A 20,093-nucleotide genomic window follows, 5' to 3' on the forward strand; every position below is an offset into this window, starting at 1 on the left:
CACTGACAGTTTAAACGGGCATTTTATGAGACAAATCATTTTACACAGTAATAAAAAAAAGTGATCAGCATGAGCAACCTTTCTATCCTATGGAACTTGAGGACTACCACAATGCAAACATCATGCTGAAGATGAATGTTATGGCTCACTTTCATTACTACAGTAAATTTAAAAATTATTTCAAGAAAATATTTACAGGTAGATGTGTGTAGATAAATATCTGTAGGCAGATTTGCTTTCCTTCTTGTTTATATACTCTGAGAAGGAAGAAAAATGGGTGACTGAAGCAGCAGATGCATTAATTGTTATTGGAATTAAGTGACATGTTGCCTAACAATAGTGTTTAAGACTTCCTAGCTGTGATTGCTTGCAGGGCCGGCTTTAGGAAGTGCAGGGCCCAATTTGAACAATTTTGACGGGGCCCTGCAGCAATTTTGGTTGAGCAAAAAAAAAAATCCTCCCCCTGCAAAGTCCTGGAGGTAGCTAACACCACCACGCCCCCCGCGGTGCAGGGAATCCCTGCGCTCAATTCACACCTCCTGCGGCGCATGTAGCCACTGCACTCCTCCTCCGAGATTGACCTAAGGCCGGCCCTGATTGCTTGACTCTGGCACGGTTTTTAAGGATGTTCCCATTTGTGCGTTTATTTAATATATGAATAAATGAGCGTGCCCCAATTTCACAACCTTCACCTCATGTGAGTAAAGATGAGTCCCTTGAGTAATGATCAACACACCAGCCTCCCCCATAACAGCACAGCCCACAACCGTTTGCATTGGAATCACGGCCTATACGGTCAACTAACTGAAGCAGAAAATATTGTTTTCAGCAAAGCGCAAACATATTTTTCATATTTCTCTCCTTGCAATTGACAATTTACAGCTTGCTAACTTCTTTTCCCCATGTATTTTATAGCGTGGAATATGACTTCAGACAACAAGAAGGCAGATTCCACCAGGTTTTGAAAACTTTGGATCAAGTGGAGCAAAGTCCTGCCACGGCTCCATCCCCAAAACTACCACCTGACCATCCGATTCCTGAGAAACAGGAATTAAGAAGAAAAACAAAAAAGGTGAAAAAGAAATGCTTCTGGTGGATGTGAATGTCTTTTCGGTGACATACAGAACTCTGAAGGACTGCTTTTCAGAGGACATTAAAACATATATCCATATATGCTTTAAAATGGACAACTGTGAAATGAGAAACAACAAAAAAAGTTTAATAAGGTATTTGAAAACTCGAAAGCTTAGAATGGAATTTGCTTATTCAACAATCTCAATGAATAAAAGAGAGACATATTTTGAAACCGAGTGCAATCTATCTTTTTGTTTCACAAAGACATCTTCATATGCTTTCTGAAGACAACATTTTTACCTACAGCTAATGCTGATGTTGTGATTTTAGTTGATAAAGACAAAGGCCATCAAAATTAAAGAAGCCACTCCCATATTAATTCCCACATCATGCTTAGTTACAAACATAGCCTAAAAATCATCCCCTGATTTTTTCCCCCTTAATAGTGCAACAAAAACTGTTGGGTGGGACACAGATCTCCAGAAAACTTCCTCTCCAGGGGAGACAATCCATGAAAACACACAGGACTGAAACTAAACTATTTTACTACAGTTGGGTGGTATTCTCATATTTATTAGCACCCTTTCCTAAACAGCAATAGCATTATGAAACATCTGTACACTTGCCTGAACCATTATGCATGCAAGATCCTTCACAATACACCAACATGCCCTTTCCTATGCCTCTTTGACCCGATAAAATACACTCAGAGCAACTCAGAGGGTATCATTCCAGTAGTACACTTGATGTTCTGATGGTAATATAGATAGGTACATTCAATGTTAAGAGAAGTTAATATATATGCTAGAGACGATTTTCAAATGGCAACTTAGCATAAAAAAAAAGCTCTGGCAACCAGTCAACATTGGATATTAAAAATTCAGCTTTTTGTACTGGCTTCGAGACAAAATGTTTAAAAAAAGTTTCATCAGAGGAAATGGAATAGCAAAGCATTAATGCCTTGGCAGCACTTTTTTAAGCAGAGAGTAGGGAAGTCCCACTATGAAAAGAGATTTTAATATACTAGCACGGCGCATTCTTACTCATCAGATTTCATCCTGAGATACGTAATGTCTCATTACTTTACTGACAAAAATGTCCATGTTTCTTTTCCTCCTTTTATATTAGTGTATGATGCTAAGTAAAAGGTCAAGTTCACTTTTATTCATGGTTGCACATCAGCAAAACTATTTAATAATTTCCACTTATTAAGGACAATCAATTGTACCTGCACAAACCCACTGGAGGTAATAAGATTACACAGAAGTCATTAAGGGCAGAGCCATGGCACAACGGGCCTTGCATAGGTGTATCTGGTCTTTGTTGAGAAGTGATGAGGTGTGGAAAGTAAAGAAATTAGCATGATTCAGTTGAGTGACCATTTTCAGGAATGGCAATTACATGGAATTAAACACATTAGATATGAAAGTCACTGAGAAACAGTGAACTCACAATGCCATTCATCTGAACCTTTTCCAGAAGAAACTCTCCTTCTAAAGTCTAGTATAAGCTGAATCTCTCTAATCCAGCACCTGACTGGAGCTGAACCAGAGAATTTGTTGGACCACAGCAGGTCAATATTGTCTAGCAACATTGCCAACATTTCCACTGCTGACTGGGTTTTTAAAAGACATTTGGGGTAAATTATAGCTAAATAAAGGCAGAGAACACTGAGAGCCATCCCAAACTTTATGAGACTGTGGGAAACTTGGCCATGGGTACGTGGACATCTGACTGACTAAAATCATGCTGGATCTTGGCTGTTGCTGGACCAGAGAGTGACAGACTGGAGAGGTTCAATCTATAGCAAAACTGTGACCTAGTTTTGTCCATGAGCCCCCTTCAGTAAGGATTTGTAGAGGTATCTCCGATCAGAATATGATCCTTGTTAGAGCACACCACTGCTACGCCCATTTACCTAATGATCTCGCCACCCAGAACGTAGCTACTCTCTTAATGGAGATAGGAATGACTGTCTATAATCTGAGCACGGCATAAGGCACCAACTGCCTCAGTGAGTGAACAATCACTTGACAGGTTTTCGTATGGCTACGAAATGGTTAACAGGAAGTGTCAGCACTGCTAGCCTGACAATTCTGAACTTGAAGGCTGTCTCTAGACTGCATCCCTTTTTCGTAAAAGGGATGCAGATTAGACATATTGCAATTGCTAACGAAGCGGGGATTTAAATCTCCCCTGCTTCATTAGCATAAAAATGGCTGCCGCTTTTTTCCGGCACGGAGCTTTGCCGGAGAAAAGCGCCAGTCTAGACGCGGATCTTTTGGAAAATAAAGCCTTTTCCGAAAGATCCCTTATTTCATAGAGGGATAAGGGATCTCTCGGAAAAGGCTTTTTTTCCCCGAAAGAGCCGCGTCTAGACTGGCACTTTTCTCCGGCAAAGCTTCGTGCCGGAAAAAAGCGGCAGCCATTTTTATGCTAATGAAGCAGGGGAGATTTAAATCCCCGCTTCATTAGCAATTGCGATATGTCTAATCTGCATCCCTTTTACAAAAAAGGGATGCAGTCTAGACACAGCCTAATTGTTTTCTGCGCTCAGTCTGGGAGTACAGGAGAAGTTAAGGGTAGGTATATTAATCAAACTCAGATCATTCCACACCGGTCTCAAGCACAACTGACTATCATTTACAGTAAAATGAGGAAGGAATAATGTAATTGTACATATCACACAGAAAAAATATATAGCTGCAGAATTCAGCTTCTCCTGCACTAAAGAAAACAGCAGGCATTGTACTTGCACAATGAAATTGTGCGGTACCGCATGTGTACAGGGACTGCTCGCAAACTCCTCTACACATCACACTTCACAGAACTTCTTTGTAAAATTATATATTCAGCTCCCACATTACAATAGTATTACACTCAGAAAGGTGATTTCTGTTAAGGAGAACAGACTGGAAAAATCTGTTAGACATATAGGTATCACCTGGGTCTGATGTTAAGGAAAAGAGCTTAAGAGATATAAAGTCACTCACATTGGTCCTTTGCTATTTTCTCTGTTTTGTTTAGCCTCAAATAGAAATGTGTAGATGTTGACAACATAAATAAATCATAACAAAATGTGATATGTGGCTTTCTATTACAGTGTATCAAATAGGGAAAGGGAGAAGAAATGGTCCCAGAAAGGCACCGCTCACTTGTGTAACATCAGGATTAGACTACTAGATAACAAAACTATTCATGTTGGAGAGAAAAGATTCTATACCAGAACAGTTTACAATGTAGTGTTCCAAAGTAGCTCCCGTAAAAGGAGTAAAACAAACACACACACACACACACACACACACACAAAATACCATTTGATAACACTGGTATACAAAAATAAAGAAGGTAGTTATGAAAAATTTGACACTTATGTGAGAAACACACTAAGCTCTTTGTAAAATACTGTACAGCATACGACATTATAAATATATACACGAAAACTACTCTACTTAAAGTTACTCTGTTTGGGTACAGCTACACTGCACACTTATCTCAAAATAAGCCATTCCAGAAGAAATACTCGGAAATAGCTTATTTCAAAATAGCGCGTCTACACAACAGAGAAACCTCAAAATTAGTCCGAGGCAGGCTTACCTAATGTGGATGTGCTAATTCAATTTAGAGCCCCAGGAGGCACTGGAGAGTAATTACTTTGAATGTCCCTGGGGAGGAGCTCTTTTGAAATAGCAGCAATGAAGCATCCACACGACTGCTATTCCAAAATAACTATTTCTGAATGGGCATTATTCCTCATGGAATGAGGTTTACAGAAGTTGGAATAAGCCGTCCGTTATTTCAAATTTATTTTGAAATAACGGAATTGCTGTGTAGACGCTTGCATTACTTCAGAATAATGGCCAATGCACCCTTTTACAAAGAAAGTCAGTCCATTTCTTTTTGAAAAAAACAAAATGTAAGAATAAAATCCTGACTCTGGTATGACATAAGTTATAAAGTTTATGAAACGATTTTTTCTGTAATTCAATAAAAAATTCAGCTGTCCTATCAACAGTCTCAAGACACAGTAATTATACTAGCTCAAATACAGAGCATCTTCCTAATGAAATGTAATGATCAAATGTAATGTTTTGTAAATTTCTAGACCATTTTAATGGTATATTATCTTTTGCAATAAACTGACATTTTTCTTAGGTTTCAAGACTCAGTTAATATAAATGTGAGGGGAGTACAGAGGAAATGTAAGATTGCTTTTGGGAAAAAGAGGAAGGATGGAGTAATGAATTCATTAAGATACTATTCATGTTCATTAGATTCTCTAGGTCGATTATTCTCAATAAGGGGCACACATACCCCTGAGGATACACATTAATCTTCCAAGGGAGATATCAACTCATCTAGGTATTTGCCCAGTTTTACAACAGGCTACATAAAAAGCATTAATAAAGTCAGTACAAACTAAAATTTCACAGAGACATTGACATGTTTATATGTTCTATACACTGAAATGTAAGAACAATATTAATTTCAATTGACTTGTTTTAATTATACGGTAAAATGAGAAAGGATGCATTTTTTCAGTAAATGTATTGTGACACTTGTATTTTTTGGTCGCATTTTGTAAGCAAGTAGTTTTTAGCAAGGTGAAACCGCCAGGTACTCAAGACAAATCAGATTCCTGAAAGGGGTATAGTACTCTGGAAACATAGAGAAGCACTGTTCTAGATAGAGAAGAAGACTTTAAACGATCAGTGGTTTATTGGATTGAATTGACACACTTTGGAATATGTCACACTGTATTATCAACCATTTCAGCTTTGCAAATTGTTGCTCTGTTTATAACTTGTAAATAATTATGTGTACTAGGCCAAGCACTTTATGGTTTTAAAGAATGCAGCTTTTTCATCTCCCAGTGTGAAGCAAAGATGTGAAATAATGGGACGATAGAAATCGTATGAAGAGAATAAGGTGAGTGTAAAACGCCACCAATTTTAGAGGGAAGTATGGGTCAACAGTATTCCAAATAAAATATCTGGAAAGTTTTTCTCAATGAAACATGATACTCTCTCATATCCTTGCTCTCCTTAAATTCCCACGTCACCCAAGAAAAAGATAATATGCAAATGCTTCTCCTTGTTCAGAATCCTTACTTTCAGACATAATGGCTGAACCACACATAGAAATAGGACTGTCCAGGAAGGTCAATACCCATAAAAAGTTGTCTTCTCAACAAATGCAAATTTGGCAATCAGTGTCACATTGTTACATACATGTGCAATAATGTCACTAACCAAAGGCAGCATAGCATCTTCATAAACAGCTGTTTGTTATATGAATTCTTTTCTTCAGGTAGCTTGGAGGTGATAGCTAATGTATCTAGTCAGATAACCTGTTCATTTGGATAACTATTTGCTTATTCTTTTTCCCCCTTTTTCAATATTCAGTAAGATATGGGAAGACCATAACAGAAATATGCTAACTGCCTAACTTCATAAGGTTTTCAGGGAATTTACCACCAGAGTTATGAAAATGAATGAGTTACAAAACTGAATTGTTCAAATGGCATTGAACTAACCAGAAATTAGTAATAAACATCAAAAACCCTGACTGCAGAACTGGCAGCAGCTGTCATGTGGATAGGGTCATGTCTAAATAAAGACTTCTAATCATCTGGTGGTTGGAAGGGACCCATCTACAGCAAAGCTATAATGAATGTTTTCTCTGGTCTTATGCAATTCAGATGAAATGCTATTTGACAAAGAAACAATAATGACCATTTGACATTCAGAACTGGGAGTTTCAATCTGGATAGACCACAAACATAACTAGATGCTTAAATGATAAATTGTAGTTCTTGGATAGAAAACGTAATAGAGGTAGGAGAACATATGAACCTGCATGGTCACTCAATCATGGATTTAAAAGTAGTCCTTCTTCTACAAAGGAATTTCACTAATCAATTACAGAGTGAGTCTGAAGAACTGGAATTAATCTATAAGTTTGACACTGTTACCCTTGGCTTGAATAAAGACATTAACTGGTAGGCGCATTACAAAAAATCAATTTCTCCTACCTTTAACATCCTCATTTTCACATGAAAATCTATGAATGGGACACAGCTAGTCCACCTAATTACCCTCATTAACATGAGTCCTTCAATTGACAGGTACTTCTTCCACTGTTATATATGTTAGGTTTTGGTTATTTCCACTCCAATTCTTCTGATGAAGTGGGTTTTACCCATTAAAGCTCATGGTTCTATATATTTTTGTTAGTCTCTAAGGTGCCATAAGAATACTCATTGTTTTTAAAGTTACAGACTAACATGGCTACCCTTCTGAGAAATAATAGAAGTACTAACTCTTCTTCCAAACCATGGTTAGAACACCTGCACCTCCTCAGCTGATGTTGGATGCTCAGCCTTGATTAAGTCATTTCCTCTGTTACACAGAGGATGACTTGGGGTATGTCTACACTTGCTCCCTATCTCAAGATAGGGATGCAAATGTAGTGTACCAAAATTGCTAATGAAGCGCGGGATTTAAATATCCCATGCTTAATTAGCATAATCGAGTCCAGCCACCATTTTGAAATAGCGTTATTGTGAAATAAAATGCCCCGTGTAGCAGCGTTATTTCAAGAGAAAACCCTTCTCTCGAAATAACTTACTCCTCATACAATGAGGTTCATGCTATTATGCGATTATACTAATTAAGCATGGGATATTTAAATCCCGCATTTCATTAGCGATTTCGGTACACTACCTTTGCATCCCTATTTAGAGATAGGGAGCAAGTGTAGACATACCCTTGGTACACTCTGTCTCTCTCACTGAGTCTAAAGAACATTGTCTCAAAGTGAAATTTGCCATAAAAACAATATTGAAATCTGTCACATTATTAGTTGCAATGCTGGTGTATGTAGTGCTCAGATTTTGTATCAAAGTGGTGGCTTCACCAGTTCAGTTCAGATAGAACACTGAATTAATGGAACATGAGAAAGAACAGGGGACTCTGCTCGTATACTATTTTTATTAACATTCCTGCCAATGTATCTTTATTGCCTATATGTTCTATTTGGGATAGAACAGAAGTCTGTAGGCCTGCTATAAAACATACTCTGTTTCATCATGTGTAGTCATCAGGTCTTTATTATTTAAAGTAAAAAAAAACAAAAACAAAATAGAATAGAATAACTATATGAGATATTTAAAATCTACATGGGCTATTCAAAGCTACCCTGATTTTGTTTACTTAAACCAGGTCAATGTAGGCAGCAATGTGTGGTCTTTCTAAATTTTCCCACGTTTAAATTTTCAGCATTCCATTATATATTTCCAAGCAGAAAGATGTCTGCATTTTGTGTCAAGATTTAGAGCATAGATGGTAAATACCACAACTTTTCTTTATCATAAAACTTTTCGAACCACTTCTCATCTATATGCATGTTTCATCAGAGTCCCCAAGCAAAGATCAACTCCTCATAACATCTTGTGTATTTAAATTATAATTTTCTGCAGCATTTGCAGAGTACCTGTGATAAATAGGAAGGACCCTACCCTTTTCTGGACATCCCAGCTGTTCAATTAACTACACTGTCTGTAAGGGTTTAAATACAGAGACAGTGGATCCTAGAGATTCTCTAAAAAGTGTTGTCAGAGAGCCAGTAGAGTGTGATTTTTTAAACTGAAAATCAGGGCTTCTCTGCTGCAGTCTTTGTGTGATCAGAGCTGAGCTGGGAGAGATGATGTAAGCCAGGAACAAGGCATGGAATTTCCAGCAATACCCATGCCTTGGGAAGAACTAAACTGCAGAACAACAGGTATGTGAGTTGAACAGGGAATGTCTAGTTAGATGCGATCAGTTTATTGTCTTTTTTGGGGGGGTTGTTGAACTCCTCTGTGCTAAACCCATATACTATCCCATCTCTCTGTACACTGTAACTTTTAAATTTAATCCCAGGGAAGCAATTCTCTATTTTCATCTTGCCTTTTTCAGTTGCTCCATTACACTTAGCAACCAAGTAATGCCTGACCAAGTATGTCATTGTTGTTGTTGTTGTTGTTAATAAAATCACTTTTTGAAGACTGCAATTTCTGGGTCCTAGAAGGCAGGAGATTCTGTGACCATGTCCCTAAAAATGCCAGGCCAGCTGTTAGGAATTACAGTTTGTTTTCAAACTCTCTCCCAAAGGAGAGCTAAAGAGTTTGAAAGTACCTTACAGAAAGCAATTCCCAAGTACATCTACCTAGGTTTTCAGAATGGGACTTCGCATTTGAGTTGTTGCAGCGTACCACCCAAGTTCAGGGAATCTTTAGTGACAGGGTATTTTAAAGTCTCTTGTGGGTTCCCACCTTCTGAACTCCAAGTGACAAAGTGGGGAACAGCACTGACAGTGTTAAACCAAATTCCCTTCACCATCTTCTTCCTGTGAGTAGAGTGTTACATCCACCTAACCCAACCTTTTCTCACAATTGCTTGAGTGGACCTCACACATGCAATTAGTTAGTTTTATGATCAAGGTAGGGTCTTCCCCTACTTTTGGAATGACAGTGTGGCAAGGAAAAATAAGAAACGTCATTAGCCTAAAGCTGTCATGCTCCTCTTTTCTTTCCCCCCAAAAGTGCCACACAGTTACAATGTTAACCCTTTCATCTCTGCCAAAAATGTCCATGTGATGTAGGAATTCTATACCCCTGTAGAATTCTAGCCACCGTGAATTTTATGAGATTATTCTTGGCTTTGAATATATTAATGTTTGCATTACGGTTATCATTTCATGAATGTCCTATTTTAACTATATCTGGTACTTTATGAGTAATATTAAAAGGGTAATATTAAAATCTAAATATCACTTATATTCAAATAAAATAAAATCATAAAACAAATCATTTTCCTTATATTTTTCAAGTACTCTGCAACTGTGTTTTCTCTCTTTTGATGGCAAATTAATGTAAAGAATGGTCTTAAAATCCTTTCATTCAACACAGAGCTTAAATGATACATTTAATATAAAATTATAAAGAAAAGTGACTCCGAAAAACTGACACAGTGGGGTTTCCTATTAATCCTCTCTAACCAAATTATTTTAGTTCCATGTTAATTGTCTTCATGTCAAATTCTTTCATTTTATAGACTAGCTTAAAAGACTTTTTTTCAACTGGCTTGTTCTCTGAAACTAATCAGAAATATGTAAGCCCAGCTGTGTTTTCTGCTCTTTGCATCTATACCAAAAGTTTTGAAAGTCAAATTTAGCTGACAGTTTTGTGGATAACAGAATAAAATCCAGCTTCACTCTTACATATGACTATTAACTCTGCAGGAGTAAGTATTTGTCTGTCAGTAAACAGATGTGATTTTCAGATGCGCTGAGAGCTAGTAAGTTGACTAAGATATAATTTTTAGTCACTTTCCACTAATATTGTATAATAATAGTTATTGTTTTAACTCTTTAGTTATAGAACCCTAGACTCAGTTAAAAAACCTTCCTAATTCTTCACTAGAGTTAAAGGGAATTCTGTGCATCAGAGTTATAGTATCAGGACAAAGTTTTGCCAAGGGTTTTAAGATTGTAAGTAAAACACATTTTTCTTCCTCCCCTCTCCTTCATTTTGCAAATGCCTTTAGCTTTCTTTTTGTGAACTATTAACATGTGTAATACAAAATATTGTCTTGTGTGGGGTCAGGTAAGAAAAGTGTCTTGTTTAGTGTTTTGCTCAGCATCAATCAGTCTCAACCACTACGACTATTTTTTTTCCTGTGGACTAGCATCAAACAAAAATATGCCCACATCTAGAAAGCCATACTGATTAGGTAGAGTCATTGTGATATCTTTTACTGGACCAATTTCTCTTGGTGAGAAACCACCTTTGGAGGTGATACAGAGCTCTTCTTGGGTACGTCTACATAGCAGCAGTATTTCAGGATAACGTCCATTATCCCAGAAAAGTGTTCTGCACATCTTAGAAGTACACACGTTATTTCGAAATACATTCAAAATAATGGGCTTCTTATTCCGGCTTCCTGTAAACCTCATTGCACTAGGATTAAGGAAGACACTAAAATAGCAATTTATTTCAAAATAAGTGCTGTATAGAGAGTGCCAAACCATAAGAAAGCTAAAGTTAAGGACTAAAATGTTACAAAATCAAGCTCTCAAGGAAATGTGAGAATTGCAATTCTCATTCAACCTTAATTCAGGCCCCTCATGTGTATGCATTATGATGTGGCCCTTAATTAAATGCACAAGTGATCACCTGTGCAAAGTTTAGTGTAAGAGATTGGCTCAGCATCAGATCAGAACACAGTGGCAGAAACAGGCTAGAATCCAAGTATTTAGAGTGGAGTTCAACTGCCTTCACCATGAGACCATCTTTTCCCTTCCTGCATCCTCTGCTCTGTGTCACTACAGACCTTCTAACTTCTACATCTAATTAAGCGGGAGTCCCAAAGACAACAGACTATTTCATGACACAGTTCCAATCCACCTCCAAAGCAGGTCCATTCTGTGCACTCAATGAACTAGGTGCCCTGTGCGAAACATAATATGGGAGCATGCAATACAGGATCACATTGTGCAAGACGATATTTTTGACACTTACCATTCATGTAATTGGTCTTCAAGTATTTTACAAAGGTGGAGCCTACTGTATTATTACCCATGTGCAAATATTAGCAGAGAGACTAACAGCCAGAGCATGTACAAGGGACAATGAAAAATAAATGCAACAGATTAAAATAAAAGCTATAGCTTAAAAAATTTTAGCTGCAAGGATGGAAACAAAGAGTGGGAGTAGTCTAGAGCAGTGGTTCTCAATTAGGGGTACACATTTTCCTGGGGGGATGCAGAAGTTCTCCCAGGAGTACATCAACTCATCTAGATATTTGCCTATTTTTACATCAGGCTACCTGAAAAGCACTAGGTTAGTCAATACAAATTAAAATTGCATACAGTGAGTTGTTTAAAGTGCTCTATGTGTATCTGCATTGTGTTAGATGTGCTCTATGTCATTTTCTTATGCATGCAAACATGCAAATGAGGTTGAAGTTGCCATGGTGCGTATGTGGTTGCAATGTACAAATGAAGAGATTTTTTTTTAAAGGAGGAGATGGAGGCAGCAGCCACAGTAATAATTTTAAGAAACTGAAAATGACTGAAAACAAAACCAGTTCTGCAACAAATATATTGCTTTTGGAGTCACATTTACAAATAACAATTCATCTCAAGCTTTGTGTTTCCTTTGGGGAGTAACTGTATTAAATAACAGAATGAAGCTAGCACATGTACAGCAACATTTGAAGACAAAAATGCCCTGTGCACACAGGTAAATCGGAAGAATGTTTTTCAAAGAAAGAATTTCGTTCCAGACTTGCCAGTTTAAAACAAAACACAAAACAAAATAAAAAGCTTTGGTAAGCACAATGCCATTTGCAAGTAGTTTTTAAGTGAAGTGAAGTTTAAGTTAAGTTTACAAATCAGACTTCTGGAAGAGATTTAGTAGTAGCCTGGAAAGGTTGAGAACTACTGGTCTAGTGTTAAGAAACACATAAAATTAAGCTACTCTATAAAACATTTGTTTGCAAATTGATATGTTGCAACAATGAGAAGACCAAAGCACTGTTTTTCATATTTAGCAGTTGTTTGTTTGCAGGTTTGTTCTTAGCACAATAACATTTACATGGGTTTATTTTTGTCTGTCTATTGTGTCCATGGCTACCAGCCTACTGCTTTTGTTTGCTGGTATCATAATGATGTCAGTCTGATGAGTCAAACAGAGTTAATGCCTGCTTTTCTCAGAGTTAGATTTCATGGGGCGCACAAGGTGTATTATTAACATCATCTGTGAATATTTTCATGAAAAGATGTAGTGAATGGAATGTGTCAGATCTCCGGGTAGGTTTTCATCTTCTGGTTTCATTTGCTCTTTTATGTCTCTCCAGTTTTCCAGCTAACATTATTTAAAGCTCAGACACAAAATTAAAAGAAACTTTCAAAAATGGTTCCAGTCTGTATTTTCAGGAATGGGACACGTCGTGGATGGTGAAACAGGCCCTGCTCCGTGAAATCTAACCTCCCCGAAATCAGCCAGGCTGGGGATGGACAGGACTGACCCATTTCCAAAGGCAGCACCAAAGCAGTGCTCCAAGCTGCTGCTCCCCCCACCTTGCAGTTCCTGCCGGGGCTGGGGGCTTCCCAGGCTCTAGGAGGGGCTTGGAGCTCACTTCCCACAGCTCCTGCCCAGCTCCAGATGCCTGAGCTCCAGGGCTGCTGCTGCCCTTCCCTTGTCCCCTTCCTCCCCAGTAGCTTCTGACCAGGTTCTGTGCAGCCAAGGTCAGGGCTGCTGGCTGCCTATCCTGCTCCCTGCATCTCTAGCTGGGTTTGGGGGCACCTGGGCTCTAGCTCAGGGATACCCCCTCCACATGGCTCCTTCCTTGGGTCAGAGCTTCTGGCCCCCACCCTGCCCAGGGCTCCTTCCTGGGCTCAAGGCTTTCACTGCCTCCAGGTCTTGCCCAGGCTCAGGGATCTGATTTGGGGGTTGCCCTTCCCCCTCCTCCTAGGGGATTTTGCCCATTACAACTCCTGCCGGAACTCCAGGCTTCCACCCTTTGCCCCTCCCCAGACATGGGGCTGTTCCTAGCTGGGGCTCAGGGTGCCCAAGCTCAGAGCTTCTGCTCCCCATCCCCAACTCAGGAACCTGGGCTGGGGGCTTCCACCCTCCAGAGTTTGGCCTCCTCACAGCTCCTGCCTAAGCTCCAGGCTTCTGCCACCCACTCCCAGGGCTGCAGTTGGGGATTAAGACATCTGAACACAGGGTTTCAATGCCCCCCCCCACACACACACACAATCCCAGCTGGAGGTGGGGCTTCCCCTACATGGCTCTTGCCAGAGCTGAGGCGGCCATTTTCCACATTGTCCAGAGCCCCTGGGCACCACTGGCCCTGACTCAATTCTAAGAGCCCCCATTTGGGGCACTAGTGGAGAGATTGGACCTATCTCAACTGCTAGGAACCTCCTTTAGCTGCACAACACTCTGCAGCTGCTGCCTTTCGAGCTGGGCTCTGAAGGCAGCACAGAAATAAGTATGGCAATCCGGCCACCTCCCTGCAACAGCTCTGGGACCCTCTTCCCCCCAGTCCCCTTTTAGATCTGGACACCCACAGCTACAACACCCTGAAATTTCAGGCGTAAACATCTGAAATTGTTAAATTGGCCAATTTTAAGACCCTGTGGCCATGAAATTGACCAAAGTGAACCATTAATTTGGTAGAGTCCTAATTATGGTGTCTGGCGCTATATATATCTAGTATTACGTGGACCAGAAAGTGTGTGTCTGTCACTAGCAATTAGCCTCCAAGGGGGGGGGGGAAGCAAAATCTGTAGCAAGTGATGTCTGACTTGCCTTTCTCCAGCTGCCAGACTACAAAAGCAGCCAGGAATCATTTTTAAAAGTCTGTGTCTGATCTAAATGGAGACCTTTCTATCATAGTCCATGCATTTCTACTGTAGGCTATTTGATCTTTGAAGACACTTTGAAAGCAGATTTCATTTTTTCAAGTAAAAGAAATCACTTACAAGCCTGTTATCAGCCCTATTAAAAGCTTAAAAGCAAAAGGGACAAATTCATCTCAGCTGTAACTCCATTCACGCCTAATCAAGTTGAACCCATCCTAGAACTAAACCAAAGTTAATTTTAGGATCTACATTTTCCACATTTTCTGTGTTTTGCTTTTTGAGTTTCTTTGAACATGGCGAGGAAAAGGGGACTGGATACATTTCTAGTTCCATGTTTTATTGCTGGAGAGATGCCAACCTGGTGCTGTGACATTTGGGTTCACACAGTGGTCGACAATATTTCAACCTAACAATATTTTTCCATTTAAATTACATCAACACATTCCCAAACAAAATCCTGCACTCCTGACTGAGGCTCTCACTCTCACTGACAATTTCGGCTAAGGAAAAATGTCGACTCTGATTTTTAAAAGCTGATTAGGAGTTGTTGCATTCATCATTGATTTAGGAGCCAAAATGTCATTCAAAAGGGATTTAAGGCTCTTAATCCCATTGACATGGATGGAACTTAAGACTTCTAAATCAGCTAAGTATTGCACTGCTGAGCACAGCAATGCTTAAATATTTCTAAAAATCTGGATGTTAAAGACTGTTTAACATTAGACTTTAGTAATTATTTCTCTTTCACAAAACAACATTTGGGCATTATTGGTAGTGTTGTTCTACGCATGAAAGAACAAAATCTTTTCTTTTAATGGATGATACTGAATATTTTCTTTAAAAACAAACATGTTCCCTTTTAAAATCTCTCACTGAATTTCTTCATGTAGCAATAATTTCTTGTTACAAATACTTTTTGACAAGCTTTTTACATGCTTTTTTTTTTAATGGATTTGCATTCTCTGAACACAAGGACAATGGAACTAGAAGATATTTACACTTTTTTATAGTTCCAGTAATTATTTTTGCTGTGATAATTCACTTTCCTTTAGTTCCTCATGAGAATAGGAAGATCTGGGCAAAATTAGCCACTTGAAGTGGTATATTCCTAGTTCCATAATACTACAGTAGACTTCTGATAATTCGGCACCTTTAGGGCCTAGGTGGTGCTGGATTATTGGATTGGGAGGTACTCCGGTGGGGGGCAAGCATGGGACTCACAGCAGCTCCAATTGTCCAGCTGGCTGGAGCACTTCCGGGTTCCAGTTGGTGCTGGACTATCGGGAGTGCTGGACCACTAGATGCCGGACAATTGGAGTTTTATGGTAGTAATATTAGGGTCCCAATCACTCTGCTCATTTTGGCACAATGTCTATCACATCTATTACTTTCCTCCGTGAAAACAAAATCGAAATGACACTATATAATGCAAGTAAACTTTATTTTATGCTACTAGTGACACACTTGTTATACCAATAATAAGCTTTTTAAATTCAATTTTCTCACCCGTCCCCCTTTTTCTCTTTGACTTTTAATGGCCAAGTTCAGAGCAATATTCCTTAAGTGAATAAAGTCACTTTCAATTAATTTAAGGTTTGCTTTACAGTTAGTTTCTTTGCATTGCAGCTATTTCAAACAAGGAAGCATTTATTTTCATCAGAAGTTTTTGTTGCATTCATTTACACATTTTAATATACTGTGTAAACTTGTCTACTCATCTCTTTTTCCTCCAAAGTTTTAGTGGTGGTCAAAATCTAAAGGGATGCCATTGACTTACTCGGGCTTCTGTTTGAAATATGATCACCTGCTTTGTTTACAAGTATGAGTTAATTATGAGTTTAATTGAAAGAGACTCATGAAAAAGAAAAAGCCTTTTCCCATTTATTTACTCTGTGCATTGGCTGCACTGGCGAGAGTCACTTTCACTATTTCCCTTGTGCCATTTCTCTTGTTTGTACTGTTCTTTCACACTGTAAGCAAACTCTTTTTAAAAAAGATAAATATTTGAAATCCCAAAGCAGCAGAGAGAGAGAGCCAAATGCAATTCTAATTCATTTTTTAGTTTAGATTTGCCAGATTTAGGCTAAGTTGCCACTACTAGAAGGAACTGTCAAAGCCGTTTACATCAGGCATCATTTCAAGTACCATAGTTGTAGCACAATGCTACACAGAACAGTAATCATTTAGAAAAGATGATGGATTTTATCCCCGCTTAAAGAGTTTCTTAAGTTATTCGAGGTTCCTTTTTCCTGATTTTCCCACAAGGAAGGAAACCTTAATTACATTTGAAACTTGGGCCTGCCCACATGACAGCTGCAGGCCAGCATCAAAACTAAATTTCTCCACAGAAAACAGTGACTGAAAATAGCTGCAGCCATGCCAGAGATTCCTATCTATGGTTCTAGGGTCCCAGCAACATATATAGTCAGTCTCAGATTATTTATGCCAGGGGTGGGGAACCTCAGGCAGTGGCGTAGCGGTGGTGTTATGTGCCCGGGGGGGGGGGGGGGGGAGCAAAAGCAAAACTGTGCCGAAGTGCCCGCTTCCAGCCCTGCCTTGATGGCTTATCTGCAGGGAGCAAGTAGCCCAGCAGCTAAACTGGCACCCCCCTAGTATGGCGCCTAGGGGCAACTGCTCCCCTCCCCCCTCCATCACTATGCCACTGTCCTCAGGCCCGGGGGCCAGATGCAGCCCCTGGCTTGCCTGGATCTGGCCCTCGAGGCTCAGGGCCCCTCCCCAGCACTGGGGAGCCTGTGGTGGTGCATGTGTCTCCCCCACCTCCCTACCACCACAAGGCTGGAGCACACAAAATCTACTAGCCTAGGCCACCCTAGGCTTTGGTGTGGGGAGTGTCTTTCTCTTTCTCACTTGTGTGCGGTGCAGCCTCCGACTGATTTTTCGGTGGGTCAGTGGCCCCTGACCCAAAAAAGGTTCCCTGCCCCGGCGATGCATTCTGCAGAACACCACACTGCATACTTGTGTAAATCACTTACACTGTAAGTGATAGTATCCAGAACGTTCAGAAATTGTTTAGCCCCACTGAGAAGCCCCGCAGTTCTGATCTACCAGCCCAAAGAAACAGTGGCCGTGATCCCTACATTGTGAACCCTGGTTGCTTTTGCTAGCTCTAGTTTTTCAAGTGCATAAATTGCAGAAGTGGCATGTTCCATCTCTGTCAACTCGAGCAATTAAAGTAGCTGGAGTTGCAAACCTTGATTCAACATTTCCTGTTAGCGGAGGCCAGGCCTGAAGACTATCATCTAGAAAGTCTCCATGTGAAGCCAGCAAGAGACAAAGAATCCACCACTTCTCTTGGTAATTAGCATCTATAATGAATCACCCTCACTGGTGAAGAGCTGTGACTCGTTCCTGCTTTGAATTTGCCTGGGTTCAATTTCCAGCCACTGGGTCTTCTTAGCCTTTCTCCAGATTAAAGATCCCTTTAGTACCCAGTGTTTCTGTCCACTGAAAGTCTTTATATACTGTAACCAAGTCATTTCTGAGCCTTCTTTCCGATGTCAGAAGAAATGGGGTTGTAGATTAAGTTATGCAGTGGGTACTTTCACTTAAAAATAAATGAACAGAAACTGTTTTCTGGGAGTCAGATTGTCCCCTTAAAACACAGGTATTTAGTAAACTCACTTCAACACGAAAAGGATTAAAATAGAACAGTGGCTAAGGCCCAAATCCAGCTGGCAATATTCAGGGTTGTGCTCACTTTGTCTTTTAAGACAGCAGCACTATTTCGGGATACCTGAAGTATCCCAAAATAGCTAGTCTGTGTCTTTAAACCTGCCCATTATTTTGAACTATATTTCAAAATAATAGATGCACTATTCCAGCATGCCTGTAACCCCCCATTCCACAAGGGTTAATGGACTTGTTGGAATAGTGCTTTATTTTGAAATTTGGCACCATGTACAAAGCTCCCAATTTCAAAATAAGCTATTTTGAGGTAAGAGTCCAATATAGACGCACCTACAGAGTGAATATGATTTAGCTCCTGTATTTGAAACCGGAAAAGCCATTTGCCAAAATACCACAAAGAAGGAAACTTGCAGCTACAGCATTGGTAGAAACAATGGAATCAAAAGAGTTTGCATGAACACTCATCTGTCAGGCATGCTGAAGGAGTTTTAAAAAAATCATTAAAAATACTACTCACTATCAAGGAGTCATCTCGTCCCATTGAAATCACAGTCCTGTTCACCGTGCGGAGTAGCTGGACCATTAGCTCCTGAATGTGGTGATAAGTGGACACCTGTAAAATAACAAGGAACCAATATTGATTTGAGCTCGATTAGTAAACAACTGATGTAACCACCAGCAGGCGGAACAGAACCTGGGACCTCTGGAGCTTGAGATTTAAAGCCACTTTCAGTAGTTGAATGGCACCATCCTTGAGTGAGGGAAGAGACTAGTCTTGCTTGCCCTGCTCACATGCGCAATCCCACCCATTTCAATAGGAATATTTATTTCAGGCAAGCAGAGTATGATCGTTGTTCTCTTGCTCACACCTCTCCCTACTCTCCCCTTAGTTCTGGTCAATATAGTTGGTTATCAGACCATAATAACATCCTAGCAACAGAGAACATACGTCCAGGAAATAGACCAAACTGTGACACAGCAAGCTACCAGTGCTAAGAGCCAAGTTTGCTAGAACTTTTTTTTTAAAGTTTCATAATTAAGGAGTAATCACGCAGAGAAGGAAAATACTTTTGTTTTCAGGTTGCTTCTCGCAATCAGAGCACCACATAGAGGGTCAGTAATCTTTCATAAGGCACATAAGCATTATTCTGGCAAATGCCATATCACATGGAAGCTCCTGCATGTATCCCTCACTACCGGTACATCTACACTGCACAGCTATTTTTAAATAAGGTATTCCGGAATAGTTATTCCGAAATTGCATGGCTACACTGCAGGGAAGCCTCAAAATCAGTCCGAGGGAGGCTTTCCTATTATAGACATGCTGTTTCGATTTAGAACCCCCAGGAGGTACTGGGGAGAATAACTTAGAATGGCCCTGGTGAGGGACTATATCAAAATAGCAGCAGAGAAGCGTCTACACACATCTTATTTTGAAATAGCTGTTTTGGAATAGGCGTTATTCCTCGTAGAATGAGGTTTATAGAAGTCGAAATAAGCTGTCTGTTATTTCGAATTAATTTCAAAATAATGGAATTGCTGTGTAGATGCTCACATTGTTATTTTGAAATAATGCTAGTTAAATCGCGGTGCAGTGTAGATGCACCCAAAGCTTACTCAGCCAATTAACCAAGAGACTTGTTCTCCTCTGTCTAGGAATGCTTTGGGATTTGGGGAGGAAGGGGCTTGAAATGAAACTCCCAGATCACACAGATAAAATCTTAACTCTTTCACCTTCCAGCAGACCGCATAAGCAGATTTTTCAGACTCACGTAACCCTGAGAAGTGCCCACACACACAAGCCAGACCTATTTTTCATTTAACAGAGCGGTAAGTCTGCGGTTCTTGGTTCACACTGTATCCTGTGTTCCATAGCTTCGCATCTGTCACAGTACTCACTGGAATTTTACAAGTGGAAGAGGATTCGTGGTACTCTCAAGTGATATTTTCATGGTTTT

The 20,093-nt window shown here is 39.8% G+C and overlaps 2 protein-coding genes across 4 annotated transcripts in view; one reads left to right on the top strand and one right to left on the bottom strand.

The window, feature by feature from the left end:
- INSYN2B (inhibitory synaptic factor family member 2B) overlaps positions 1–3,233 on the top strand; it is a 136,272-nt gene extending 133,039 nt beyond the window's left edge. For both annotated transcript variants that reach the window (XM_006115763.4, XM_075900155.1), the window contains one exon: positions 916–3,233. In XM_006115763.4, coding sequence (XP_006115825.2) covers positions 916–1,102 — 187 coding nt within the window. In that variant the 3' untranslated portion in view covers positions 1,103–3,233. The remainder of the gene's footprint in view (positions 1–915) is intronic.
- The window catches only part of DOCK2 (dedicator of cytokinesis 2), a 497,337-nt gene that overhangs the window by 279,741 nt on the left and 197,503 nt on the right, over positions 1–20,093 (bottom strand). For both annotated transcript variants that reach the window (XM_075900153.1, XM_075900154.1), the window contains one exon: positions 18,653–18,748. In XM_075900153.1, coding sequence (XP_075756268.1) covers positions 18,653–18,748 — 96 coding nt within the window. The remainder of the gene's footprint in view (positions 1–18,652; positions 18,749–20,093) is intronic.

This window comes from Pelodiscus sinensis, chromosome 17, assembly GCF_049634645.1.
Source record: "Pelodiscus sinensis isolate JC-2024 chromosome 17, ASM4963464v1, whole genome shotgun sequence".
NCBI classification, from domain to species: Eukaryota; Metazoa; Chordata; order Testudines; family Trionychidae; genus Pelodiscus; species Pelodiscus sinensis.